Genomic DNA, 13,873 nt, shown 5'->3' with positions numbered 1-13,873 from the left:
TTAGGACATCCTCTCACCCATCAAACAATACCATAGGATGTTCTTTCACTTTTTTTTTACTCTGGTCATCGATCTTCAGCCTCATCCAGGTGTTTGAATGTGTAGTATAAAATACTTTTGAAACATCTGTCAGCCTGATTGGTTGTTTCATCTGATTTATGTGGGCTCCAGTCAGTCTCCAGAACAGCATCTGCCCATTAGCCAGAGAAGGACCTTGTTCCTCTAACCTCTGATATTCTCCTAACTCACTTATAGACACATACATGGGGCAAACATAGTTGCTTGGCAACTGTAATGTCAGGGAACATATATTGAATCCTGCGGCAGGTGGATAATCTAAGACAACGGATTAATCTTTGCTTATCTGCATAATTATACGTAATTTCATAGTCATCAAACCTATGCAGCTTTTTGTTTTGGAACACAATATCAAAGAGTTATTCTTGTTCTCTTATGAACTTAGATTTATAACGTGTTGTGTTAGCTAAGCAAAGTTTCTGTAAATAAGACAGTGAGTCAATAAATAGCCAATTATTTGGTCACATAGTTACAGTCATATAAAACAAAGAGTATAAGCTATTTTCCTTTGAATTCCTTGCCTCTGCTTTTAACCCTGCAATTAGAGCACCAGCATCCTCCCGCTGGAAGTGAAGCCCGCCCCCGCCCTTCCTGCGCTTCGACCAGCGTAAAATCCAGCGCCAGCTCGGAAATGAGCGACAGAAACTGGCTGCCAGGGACCATGCCCGGAGTTCGGAGAAAATATTAACTGGAGCCTGTGATTAATTCAGTTTTATCTCTTTTTTTTCTTCTTTTTTATCTGTCTTATATAAAAGCCCATAGTGCGGGAGAGGGGATTGCTTTTTGGGCAGAGCGCATCCAGAGCCGAGCAGAGGCTCTCATTAAATCAGTGAATGCACCAATTCGGTTCAAGTTTTATCTGCGCGGAGTAAAAAATTTACTCCCCCTCGGCCAAAACGCACTGATGATGTCTCTAGTGGTTCACCTGAAGACGGCGGCTCACCTTCGGGGGAAAGGTGACAGGATCGCGAAAGTTACATTCAGAGGTAGGAGCAACATTTATGCATGTTGAAGCCCGCGTGTTTAACACTATGTTGTGTCCTAGTTTAAGTTCGAGTGTATAACGCAATGGGGCATAATAAACGAGTGGTGTTGAGTTTCTGGGGGTATCCCAGAAAACTTGCTGGAACCTTTTCACATATTTTGTTTTACAAATAATTAGCATGATAGACGTATGCACAGCAGTGCATCATTGCTAAATGAAAGTAAATAAGTTTACAAAAAGGGGAAAAAAAATCCGAAAAGAGTGTTGTGTTTAGCTCCCCATGAGTTAATGTTTGATATTTTTGCCATGCAGGAGAGCAAATTGCTGCCCCAGACATTTGCAGACTCTAAGTTGTCTTAGAAGTTTGCCGTATCATCTAATCAGCTCTGTCCAGCTTCCCTACTGTTGAACAAAACCATTCCCCCAGCATGATGCTGCCCCCACTTTTCCACTCATGGCTTGGGTCAAACTGGGGGTGGGACCCTTCAGGGCTTTCTGTTAGCCCTGAAGAGTCGTAAACAGTTTCATAAATTAGTGGCTTTCTAATTTACGAATTACAAATTTGCTAATTAGGATAATCCTGAATGCAATTGGATTTTTTGGGGGGAAATTAGAGTTAAAAAGGGTGAAAACATATGCACACAATCTTTTCTGAACTTCTACTTGTAAAGCATTTCAAAACTGTATAATTTTCCTTCCACCTCACAGATATGCCCTGTTTTGCTTTGGTCTGCCACATTAAATGCAATGCAATGAAATGCATGGAGGTGTATAGCTGTAACAAGACAACATAAGAAAAGGTTCAAGGGTAAAAAGCCTTTGCAAAGTGTCAAAGTGTTATGTTGTCAGTGCAACAAAATTATCAAATATATTCTAAATGTGAGATAATGTGAAAATATGCTAAAGCATAACGTGGAACCGCAGATTGAATTACTATTGTATAACAGGGTTTTTTTTTGTCATTATTATGTACAAAAACAGGCTCTTTCTTATTTTGCGCTTTGTACAGTACACATGTACAATACCTCGGCTCTAGCACATAAGGTTGAAAAAGTGTGAATTCATTCACTCCTCAGTGTGTTGCTCTGTGTCTGGGAGATAAGGAGACAGGAGTGCATCTTTCAGCACCTTGGACAGTGATCAGTGCTCCCTGACAGGTGCTTAGTGCCTCCTCAACTCTGATTTAAAAATCCCAGTGTCATGATGTTGAGTGCGGAAGATGGTACAAAACCCACATGTAGTTCTTGTCCTTTCGTCTGCTCTGTTCATACAGCCGTGTGTGCTCTGTGGAGAAAAGCATGCCTCTCAGTGTTAGGCTCTGTGCTGCAGTGATTTCGCTTGGGTACAGATATTACATGAACCGTGTCATCCTTGTCAGGAATTAGACTCTGGGCTCCTTTCTCCGTGGAGAAACTGTCAGCTTAGTAGCTTCAGTTCATCTCTTTATAATTTCACCAGTGGTTTGTGTATGTGGAAGTTTTTAGTGTCATCCAGGTTGCAAATTTCTTAGTTTTTTCAAAATGGTTCACAATGAGAAGGTAACGTGCCATGAACTGTTTCATATTTGCCCACATTATGACTACAATATATTAATATATTTTTTAATGGTTTTATTTTACAAACACAAAGTAGCATATAACTGTGAGCTGCAGAGAGCTTAAGTGTAGGTGAAATAATCTGTTGACAAATTTTTGAAGCCATCGGACACTCTACATATAGTATGACACAAGTCAGGTAGGAGATGTGACAAATATGTTGAAGAAGATGCGTTTGGTAAAAAAAGATCAATGTTAAGGTTTTTGATCTATATTATTTGATCTGTATTATTTGTCTTCAGTGCAGCAGAAGACAAATAATACACATCACCATTATAACACACCATCCTGACAGTGAGGCATAATGGTGACAGCATCATTTTTGTATGGATGTTGATACTACAAGAAAACATCCAAGTTTGTGGCTCTGTTATTATAAAATGTATTTGGATACTTCTTCAAGGCTCCATTAGAAAATGTTCTGACAGAACGACAGTTTTAAAAGTTACGTGTACATTATTACAAAATTTGTATAAAATATGAAGAACACACTGTGCTGTGTGGATGTTTGCCTATTTTATTTTATTTTATTTTTTTTGGACTTGGTCCATGCTTTCTCTGCTCCTGTATTCACTGCTTATTCACAAAGGTTAAAATGAGTAAAAATGGATATTGATGGCATAGACATTAGACAGCTGCATTATGAATAATATTAAAAGACTTATTCTGTCCAGTCCAGTCTCCCCTAAACTAATGCTTTCAATAGATACATCAATCAGACTTTGACTTGCCTGATTACAGTTTTGCAGTTTCTTTGAGGTCTGACTTTAGACTTTAGATTTAGTTTTTTTGAAACAACATTATTGCTTCTGTGCTTTTATTTTTGTTATCAGGCTTGTGTCATTCTGTTGTGAAATTTGATTTGATCTATTGTCTAAATAGTGTTTTTTGTTCGTTAGACTACAACATGTCCCAGATTTTAATACCACAACGGTTGGTGTTGTTTAATCAATATCCCCTGTATTGTTTGGTTTATTTTGCTTTAAATATGGTTGTGTTTTACTGCTCCTGCTCTTTGTTCAGTTAGCTTTACCCTCCTCTGTGTCTTTGTGTACTCTGGTCCTTTTATTTCCTTTTTTTTCTATTATGCAGGTGACCAATCATTCTTTGTTCCTTTATCGTCATTTGCACCAATACACGTTTCTTCTCATCGTAGTCAGGTTACTGTCTTTGTTTTTTGCACGGTTGTACAACATGATCAGCATTATCTTTTGAGTTATTTGCACATTTTGTCTCAGTAGAGCATAACAAATAAGAATACAACTGAAAGGGATATATTTTCTTCAGAAAATGAATGGGACATGAAACTTTTGTTAGCACACACTTTTTCCACACTCCTGGCTTTGTACTGCCAGTAGGCTTCGCTTGTTGCTGCCACACTATACTCTACACTATATCACTTGCTTCTTCCTCATGTTGGGTTTTCAATATTTCTCCCGTAGCTGACAGAACAGCAAGAAAGATACCTGAGGTATAGGACCTCACTTCCAGAGCCATTCAAGTTGTATTTGCAGTGAAAAAATACAAGGCTTCTGTGTGCAACGTTACCAACCAAAGCTGCTCTGTCATGCAATATAACTTAGATAACTCTAGTAAGTCATGTGCACTTAGAAGAACAGGGAGAAGCAGCTGCATATTGCCAGGTTTCTTTTTAAATGCCAGGCCATAGACAACTACGGCTATCCTGCTTTGGCATAGACTGTGATTTAAATCTTACTACTAGTGCCTGCATGGTGGTACAGTGGTAAACAGTCTTACCTTGCAGCATTGTGGTCTTGGGTTTGAGTCCTGTCCTGGGCTTTTTCTGCTTGGACTTTGCACATCTTCCCCATAAATCTCAGGGTGCTTCATCTTCTTAACTTGTAAAAATATGACTTTTTGGTTCATTGGTTGTTCTAAATTCCCGTTAGAGGGGTGTATGTGTGAGTGTGTGTGCCTCTGAATTGACTGGTGACCTGTTCTTTGACAGCCTTACTTACATAAGCTCGGTAATCCCAACTAACCTAAACCAGGAAAGGTTGAGTTTAATTAAATGTCACAGTGTGAACAGAAAAGCGATTTGACTCTTTATACAGTTTAGATATAAGTTTGTTTTCAACTGCATAGTCTTTGGGATACAGTGTGACAGTGTTTCTGTTCAGTGTGTGTTTGTGTCAATCTCTTTTGCGTCTGAGGGATTATTTTGAGTCATGCCTTTCTCTAAAACCTGTCAGTGGAGTTTCCTTAGCGCTTTCAGCTCTGAAAACTTCCCATCTGGGCAGGAAAGCGTCTGTCAAGAAGAAATAGATTGTTGAGAGGGGTTAAAATGTATAAGAGCCTTTGAAGTGTAAAAGAAATGGTAAAGTCAAAGATGATATTCTTAACTTAACAGTCTTGCATTCTACACTCTTATAAATAAAACATTAGACATAATTACTGCTCTGAACTCCTTAGAAAGCAATAACCTTAAATGGCTCAGCTTTGCTTATGGTGTGGTGTAAAAAGCTTCCTTAATGTCACTCTTCCATATGTTAAGGTGTAGAGGCAATTTACTGAGGGGTTTTCTTCTCTCTTTTGATGATATTTATATGGAAATATGCTTTAATATTCAGAATAATTCACAGGTAGACACAAATTAACTTAATCTGAAACAGATTTCAAGTTGTGCTGCTGACTCAGTAAACTCAATATAAGCAATTATTAAACTTCTGCTGCTACTTTTCCGTCAGACACTTTTTGCAGAACAACACAGGAATCACTTCCTACTTTGGAGCTGTTCTGGCTCACAGCTGCATGATTATGTGTTTAGAGTTGCTGTGGCTACTACCTGTTTTTATTAAGATATTCTTGGCTTTTATTTGACAGTTGATAGAAAGGAAAATAAAAAAATTCAGTAAAGTAGTATAGGACCTCTGACAGCTGCACTGAGGACTGACTGCCTCAGCATATGGTGCATCTGTTCTACTCGCCGTGTAACGTGATGGCCAGTTGCTGCCCATTTTAAGGGAACAAGTTGCCACAGAATTACCATTTACAGCTTCTGGCCTGAAGGTTATAGGTGTTTTGCTGCTTCAGCTCACCTTAAATTAAATGAATGGTTCATTAACAGCCACTAGAAAACTTGATGGCAAACTCAGGAGTTCATTCAGCCATTTGAAACAGCTGTGTTGGAGCAGGGACACAACTTAATGTCACACAACATCGGTCCGTATGGGAACAGAGTGGGAAACCATTGAACCATTTTCAGCTTGTCTTTACATCCTGCTGCGGTTTTTAAAGATTCTCCTGTTCTTTTAAGTTTGTGATGGGGATCATTGTCGTGTTGGAAAATACTCATCTGAGAAATTCACATAAACAAGCCAAATTCTTCTAGACGAACATTTTATGTCGAGAGGCGACAAAGATTGAGCTGGTTGTCCACAATAACAAAAAAAAAATGTTTGGATGAGTCAAAGTGAGGCTTTTAAATCTAAGAAAACTCTACCAACAATATCAAGCATTGGGCTGGTAGAATCATGCTGGGGGACTTTGCTGGGGTAAATTGTAGAATGTGGTAGAACTATTGAAGAAGGACAACTACCTCCACAAATTAATGGCTAAAAAGCTCTAACTTAAAAACAATTGGATATTTCAACAGAACAAGGATCGAAACATAAATAAAAACTTGTCTTGGACTGGATGGTTTTGACCTCCGTCCTTTTAAGAATGTTTGGACTATACTATAAAATAGTTTGATTTCTCTGCAAGGTGGAAAGTGATGTTTAATTAAAAAATCCATAGGGATATGTCCTTTATACCAGGGGACTCCAAAGGTGGGTCTTTGGCTAAAAACAATGAAGAACCAAGTAATGTTTTTAATATAAACCTGATGATATGTGTAATACCTCCTAAATGTTATTTAAAAAAAAATACTTCTAATTGGACAAACAAGCACGATTGGAACATACTGTATGTCTCAATTTACTGAGCTGTAACTTTTGTGCATTTTTTGTGTATTTGTGGACGCTGACCATGTAAATTTACTCAAGTTTTCTTTCTGTAGTTGAATCCACACGTTAAGTCTTTCACTGAAAAACTTTAAGGCCTCCATTCATACATCAGATTACAAAACTGTAATCAACGCAGAGAAGACTTAATTATAAACTGTCTTCTTGCACCCGTGAATGGTTCATAATTTTTTTGAAAAGCAGATATAATCAACGAACTGAGGTCGCCTTAAACGAAGAGGCGTCAAAAATTAATTGATTTCTCGACAAATCTTTAATGAACTCTCTGTTATCTGTTGCTCTGGGTTTTTTTAATGAATAGTGCTCCTGCACTGGTTGTTCATTGGTTGGCGCCGTAGCCTGCAGATCTTTCGTTTAAGTGTGTAATATTCTGTGAAATCATTAATGAGAACATATAGAAAAGTTCCTTTGCCTGGAGATATTTGAAAACTTTAAGCTTTGCTCTTGTCTTGGACTTATCAAGTCTTGTCTTAACATTGACCCAACAGAAGGTTTTTAAAAATATATATTTTAATAATTTTTCCACTGACTTGTTTTATTTCTCTTATGCTTGTATGGACATTTGGTTCATATTAGAGGCACTTATTTTGAATCCAAAATACTTTCAGTCCGTTGTAATAAAATGGAACATAAACTAAAGGCAAAAAAAAAAAAAATCACATCTCAACCTTTGTCTTTTCTTCCTTGCTTGATTCTTTTCTCACTTCATAAAATAAAACATGTGCTTCTCATTCTAGGAAGGTTTTCTCTTTATTTATGTTCACTCAACTTTGTGAGTCTTTATATCTCCCTCTTTGGGCAATGCCAGCAACTTGAAGTCATAGGCGGAAAGTTTTCTTCAGTTTAGTTTGGAGCACCTTACATAAGCCACACATTATCTATTTTTCTCTCATTGGGTGAAATCACTCCTGTGAGAGGCCACTGTTATCAATAATGTAGGAGGTGTGTTGTCTCTTCTCCCACTTTGACTCTGAAGCGCTATTTATTTTGTTAAAAACTGCTTCAAAGGGACGTGGGCTTTCATGAGGTGGTGCAGAATCTCAGAGAGATGCGACAGAGATGGGGAAAAATGAAAAGCGGCTTGTCTTGATGAAATGTGAAAGTTAAAACAAGTTTAGTATGTTTTCAGCTGTGCTCTTTTCTGCTGTGCGTTTTTATTTGCTCCTAAGCTCAGACGACGTGTGTTTGCTTCATAGATGAATGAAAAGATATTGTGAAGCTTTGTTATTCACAATATTATCAGAGCTAGGCAGAACCCAGGATTTCTATTCAGATGTATTATTAAAGCTAAAAGAACACGGTGCTTTATTAATATTTGTGTGTGCTTAAGTTTGTATGGCTGTCCACATGTTCTCACATTAAGCCTCACTAATTCAAAGCAAATAAACTCAACAAAGCAGAGTGGGACAAAGCAGCCAGGCGATCAGGAGCTGCTGCAGGCGTGAGGGAGGTGTGTAGCTGTGCAGTGGGCTGATAAACACTTCAGCAACAGAAAGCCGGACCATTAAAAGAGACTAAATATGACTTCTGTTTTTCATATTCTTTAAAATTTGTGACCTTCTCTTGGTTGAAGAGTTAATCAGGAAATTTGCTGTCTCATCTTTCGCATCTTTCCTAGCTTTTCTTGTAATTTTATGAACTACTTTGTTGGTTTAGTCAAATATTATAGAAGGCAATGGGATTATTTTACATTTTGACACATTTCTCAGTAACTTGAGAAACTCTTAAGCCAGAGTTGGCTTATGTTCAGCCAACACTGATTGATTTGAATGAACAAATTTACATAATTTACCAATGATGCGTCTGTCATTGTTTTACATAAAGGAAAGCCAAAACCTATGGAAGAGATGTGTAGCATATTAAGACTCCATTTTCAATTGCAGACCCTCATAGTTTTCTTGATTTATTATTTTCATTTTGAGGCATGCCCAAGAAAACGAGGCCTCTAAGTCAAATCATATTTATACCAAAAAAAACAGGAACAATCTGTACCTGCAGTAAAATACTAACATATTTTAAGGCTTTTTAGCTAGCATTAGCTGTGCCAGCAAGTGTGAAGGCTTCGGTGTCTGTGTGTGTGTGTATCTTGCAACCTAATCACGCAGCATGCACAAAGTACACTCAGATCCTTTTCTTAAAGAGAAATAATGGAAAATGTTTTTGTGTTTTTGTATGAACTTGCTAATATTGCCCTTGCATGTCTGTATGTTTTGCAGCTGTTGTTCAGGTAGAACAATGTGTATTGGCTCTAAAATGAGATGTTGTCAATTCATCCTGTAAAAACAGCCCTCTTAAATTCACATAAAATAGTACCGCCACTCATAAAGTCCCATATTTGAACACATTTGTAGAAACAACCGACTTGACAAATTCACGTATTAAATGTGTCTGATTTGGCAGTGATTTGAGGACTATTATAACTAAATTATAGTACGAAAAGAAGAGAAGAACTTTTTTAAGAAACCTAAACAAATTCAGCTCTATAGTTCCTCTACTTTAGAGCAAGCTTTACCCTCTTTAAAGATCACAGTATATATCAGAATTTGCTGGGTTAGCTTAACAAGCTACAAAAAATAGGTTTTGCTAATAAAACTCATATATAATAATTACGTGAACTGTCTGAAATGTTGTTCTCTGGGGTCCCAGTTAAAGATTTGAATCGAGCCAAAGGAGAATATGAGGCTAATTGTCCCTCTGCTGAAAACAAATAAAAAGCAACTCTGAACAAATACTCAGAAAGTTTTTTGACGGTAGCAGCAGTGTTATCCATCCAAGCCATGCATCTAGACTGTCTTGTGTATAGAAAACTCTGACTGCTGTTTTCTGTGGAAACCTTCCCAGGCTGAGTCTGCCCACTCAATCTCAGCTATCATGATGCCATTAAGTCAACTGCCTTTTAATCTCTGGATCCTCTCCATCTTTCAGGTCTGCCCCTCTACAGCCGCGTAGCAGAGAACTGTGGGGAGGTGGCTCACTTTAATGAGGTTGGTATCTTTGTTTCACTTTGCTGTTATCAGAAAACATCATGCTGATTTCACACATTGAAAATTTTCTTAATGAGTTGAGGTAGAAACTCAATAATTGGCAGAAACAATAGAGGCTGAGGCATTAAATTTATTTAGGATTTAGTGGAAAGCACACTGAATGTGAGTATTGTAACAGAACAACATAAGTTCTCTGAATCCGAGGAGTGGATACAAGAGTTTAATCCAAACAAAACTTCTTCTATCAAATATAAATATCTGGTGCTTTAATATACTATTCTTCTAATAAAAAACTGAAGAAAATGGTTGTATGTACTGTGTTTGAGGCATTATTCTCTGGACTAAAGTCTGCTTCACATGAATAGGAGATACTCACCAACCACAGGCTGAATTGTGAGAACTTAATTAGCTTATCTGGTGTTTCCAAAGGCTATAATTGAATTTTGAGCCAACAGCAGGAAGTGTAAAGTGATTCACCGTTTTTTTCAGCCACACAACTAGGAACAGTTTTGAAACTTTTCCTAAAGTTTTTTTTTTTTTTAGAAAAATAAAATCTTTTAGCAGAATTTAGCAAATAAATAGGCTAAATATATAACGCAGGTCTGTTTATATTTTATCTTAGCTTTTGAATCCTTAATGCTACTGAATAGCACTGTAATTGTAAGTCTGGTGTCATTTTTCTGTGGGAAAACATGGGAGCAGATTCTCAGATACTGTACCTTACAAGGTATTCATATTCCTTGAACATTTCCACATTTTGTCTCATAAATTTTCATTTATTTTCTTGGGATTTTGGGTGATAAACCAACACAATGTAGCATACAGCTGCAAAGTGAAACAACAGTTATGTTTTTATTGTCTTTTTTCTTACAAATGAAAACTTGAAAAGTGTGGCATGCATATGTATTCAGCCCTCTTTACTCGAATACCCCTAAAAATGTAGTAATTTTTCCCTAAAAAGTCACCAAAATGAAAGTCTTGCTATATAAGCTGCCTGTGTTTTGATTACAGTGTGAATACAAGTTTTCTATTATGTTTTTAGAGATTTGTTAGAGAACTTTAGTGAACAAAATGTATTTTGAGTAATCAAGGAACATACCAGACACTTTTAACTAAAATCCCAGTGAAATACAATGAAGTTTGCAGCTTTGAAGTGACAAAATATGGAAAAGTGAAAAGATTATGAATACTTTGTAAATCACAGTGCATATACACACTTCCATACACTTTACAAAGCCATTTTGTTTAAACCTTGTGAGAATCCCACCAAGACACTCCTTATGTGCCTATATTACCCACAAAGTTGTCAGTAAATATTTCGAGCATTGTTACTTCAGTACGGCTTATTAAGGAATTATCTGCAAAAGTTATGACTTGCAAAAGGCTAATTTCTTCAGATGTTTTCAAACCCTGTGTGCTTATTGCCAGCCAGGGTCTTTGATTCTCACTCTGCTCTAAATAAGGTGTAGAAGGGTGAAAGGCTGAAGGCTGTGAAAAAAGCAAGAGGGTTTAAGTGCTGCTTCTGCCAGACGTGGAAGCTGAATATTTAAGCATAGGTTGGAGGATTTGAGCTGCAGTAAATGAGAGTATTCTTGACAACAGCACACTTCTCTGTATTCCTTTGAGTCCTTCAGGTTATGGTTGGCCTGTCTTTATTTACCATGGCTGCTCTGAGATTATGGGAAGCATTCCCAAATCGCATTCCTACAAACTCCTGAAACTGAACAAAAACAAGTTTTATGATGAACTGAAACATGAAGGCTCGTGGAAAAAAAAGAAGGTGGGAAAAACAAGAACAAGATGAAAATTGAGGATCAAGAAAGAAGTGTTGCTGGAAAATTTGCCAAAGCTGGAGAGACAGAGCAGCGCTATGGGATAGACTCAAGAGAATAAAATCCTGAAAACAAAACGAAAAGTGCCTCAAACACATTCAAAATCTTCTCAGAGGATATGAATGCTGTTTTGGCAAAGAAAAACATTTTTTCTTTGATCAGTTAACAAGCAGAGTGCTACTTCCTTTACTGATAACCAGCTTTATTGTTTTGCTTTTAATCAGGAAGTTTCCACTCACTCAAACGCACCGTGGAACTCATAGGGTTGTACAGTCCCACCAGCGATGGTGTTGTTTTTGCAAAATATATTTTCACTATATTTTATTTATATTTTAAAACTGCAATGGGTACAACAACGACTGGCTCTCATTTTAGGCTCCTCTGAAGTCTGGACTGATTCTTGCACCTCAGTCAAGAATGAGGTGCAAGAATCAGAGGTGAGGTCATTGACATCTCTCAGCATCCATGCAGTGTCCAGTTCTCTCTTGGAATGACATGTTCTTCCTGCACTTTGAGGGATTGTGCAATAAGTGCATGCAAGTGCTCAGGCGTCTTTATTGTGACCGGTGCACCATTGTTGTGCTTTCTTCACCCTTCGAAACATTCCTGATCTCTTCCTTTTCACCAATGTCTTCATCAACATTTGGAACACTTGCAGGTCTCATTGAGCTCAGCAGAGCCCCTGAAGTTGAGGGCCATTAGCATATAGCTGTGTGTCTTTTTGCTTTATGCATGGAGTAGCAGAATGCCTTTGAACTAGTGTGCAGATAGGCTGGATAGGGAATCTGTATTCATTATTCAGTGGATGGTGAGGCTTTTAGCTGCAGAACGACAGGGCTTCCCCCTCAAAAGTTCGACATAACTAGAGCAGAGAACAGAGAGTCCTGCTCTATATGTGGCCGGCAGTGTTAGTTAAACCATGCTCTGCACATGTTCAATTTGATCAAAGAGATCATTTGTTTTATTTGGAGTTAAACTATGAACACCAAGGTATGGAAGTAATAACTATATGTCAGCATAATGAATATGGTCAGTGCAGTCTTTAAAATTGTGAGTCTGACTTTAAAATAGGATTTATTTATTTTTTTAGCTCAGAAAAGTGAATCACAAGTTTTAACGCATTTATGAGATGTGACCTGAGTGGTGGACAGTGCATGGAGAGTATGCATTATTACATTTTACAAGTCACAACTTTAAAATACAATAATAACATCATAACAATTAGAATAAAGAAACAGTGCTGTTTTGTTCCTAAAGCAATGTTTTTACTTTTTTTTAGTTTCCTTGATTTTTTTCTGCTACTTTACATGAAGTAGGAGTTTTAATTACAAGTTGCTGAAAGATTTAATCACCTTTGAAAAAATGGTACAGTTTAGGAGTTTGCTGAAATAGCTGACTTTGCCATTTTTCTCAGTTTGCGTTGCTGCTGAAAGCCTCATCAGCCTGCTGGGCTTGTTGTGGCTTACCGGAGATAGAGTGAAGACACCTCATCGAGCTCACTTCCAAACCACTTCCTGAACTGTCTGGATAATCACATTTAGAGTGAATTGAACAGATTAAAGCAAGAAATGTCAGATATATGAACCCTCACTGCATCACTATCAATGGGAACATTATATCATAAGAGATGTTGACATCTAAGGTTCTTATTTCAGCTGATGTTCCTCTGGCCAGCGGGGCTAACAGTAAAGAGGAGAAAAGTAACAGATGCCTCAGGGTGAAGCACAACTTTGAATATTGCCAGTTCTGAAAATTGTTTTTAAAGTTCTCTAAATGCTCAAGGACACTCCAGGAATGTGTTCTTCCAGCACATCTTCCAAGATTATGAATAAATGATGACTTGTGCAAAATATTTAATTTACAAGCATGCAGTTGGATGGGACCTAAGCATGGGAATATGTGGCATTAAAATTTATAAAATCAAGGACCAAAGGGACAAACCAAGTTTGGGGGACTTTTTTTTTTCCCCCAATAGCATTCTCTGAATTTTGTTATGATATTTGAAAGTGGTGTAACTGTTATGATATTTATTTGGAGAAATAAATGCAGGAATTGTTCCATGGATCAAAAAGGAAAGAAAATTCAGATTTATTCACATAACATATATTACAAAGATAATGCAGTGTTGCTATGCAGATTCATGACTTTTTATAGAAAAAAGTAGTAAATAAAGTATGTATTTTTTTGTATTAGTGCTGCACTATGAATTTGTAAAAAACCAGAAATATATTTCTGTTTGGGCATCTGTCTGTTTGAGCCTATGTGCATCAGCTTGCAACAAATCTCTTTCACAAGCGACCCACTGGGACAGTAAACATCAGCCCAGAAATAATAATGACGAAACTACTGCTTCTTAGTAATCGTCTGACCAAAAGTAATAAAAATTATAAAATAAATACAAATAGTGAGAAGC

General features: G+C 37.3%; 1 protein-coding gene across 7 annotated transcripts in view; it reads left to right on the top strand.

The window, feature by feature from the left end:
• Positions 1 to 670: 670 nt before the first annotated feature.
• The window catches only part of otofa (otoferlin a), a 69,393-nt gene continuing 56,190 nt past the window's right edge, over positions 671 to 13,873 (top strand). For all 7 annotated transcript variants that reach the window (XM_032585859.1, XM_032585863.1, XM_032585861.1 and 4 more), the window contains exons 1-2: positions 671 to 1,064; positions 9,570 to 9,628. In XM_032585859.1, the coding sequence (XP_032441750.1) occupies positions 983 to 1,064; positions 9,570 to 9,628 (141 nt within the window). In that variant the 5' untranslated portion in view covers positions 671 to 982. The remainder of the gene's footprint in view (positions 1,065 to 9,569; positions 9,629 to 13,873) is intronic.

This window comes from Xiphophorus hellerii, chromosome 15 (assembly GCF_003331165.1).
Source record: "Xiphophorus hellerii strain 12219 chromosome 15, Xiphophorus_hellerii-4.1, whole genome shotgun sequence".
NCBI lineage: Eukaryota > Metazoa > Chordata > Actinopteri > Cyprinodontiformes > Poeciliidae > Xiphophorus > Xiphophorus hellerii.
The sequence above is the reverse complement of the archived record's forward strand: the minus strand, read 5'-3'. Positions and strand labels throughout refer to the sequence as shown.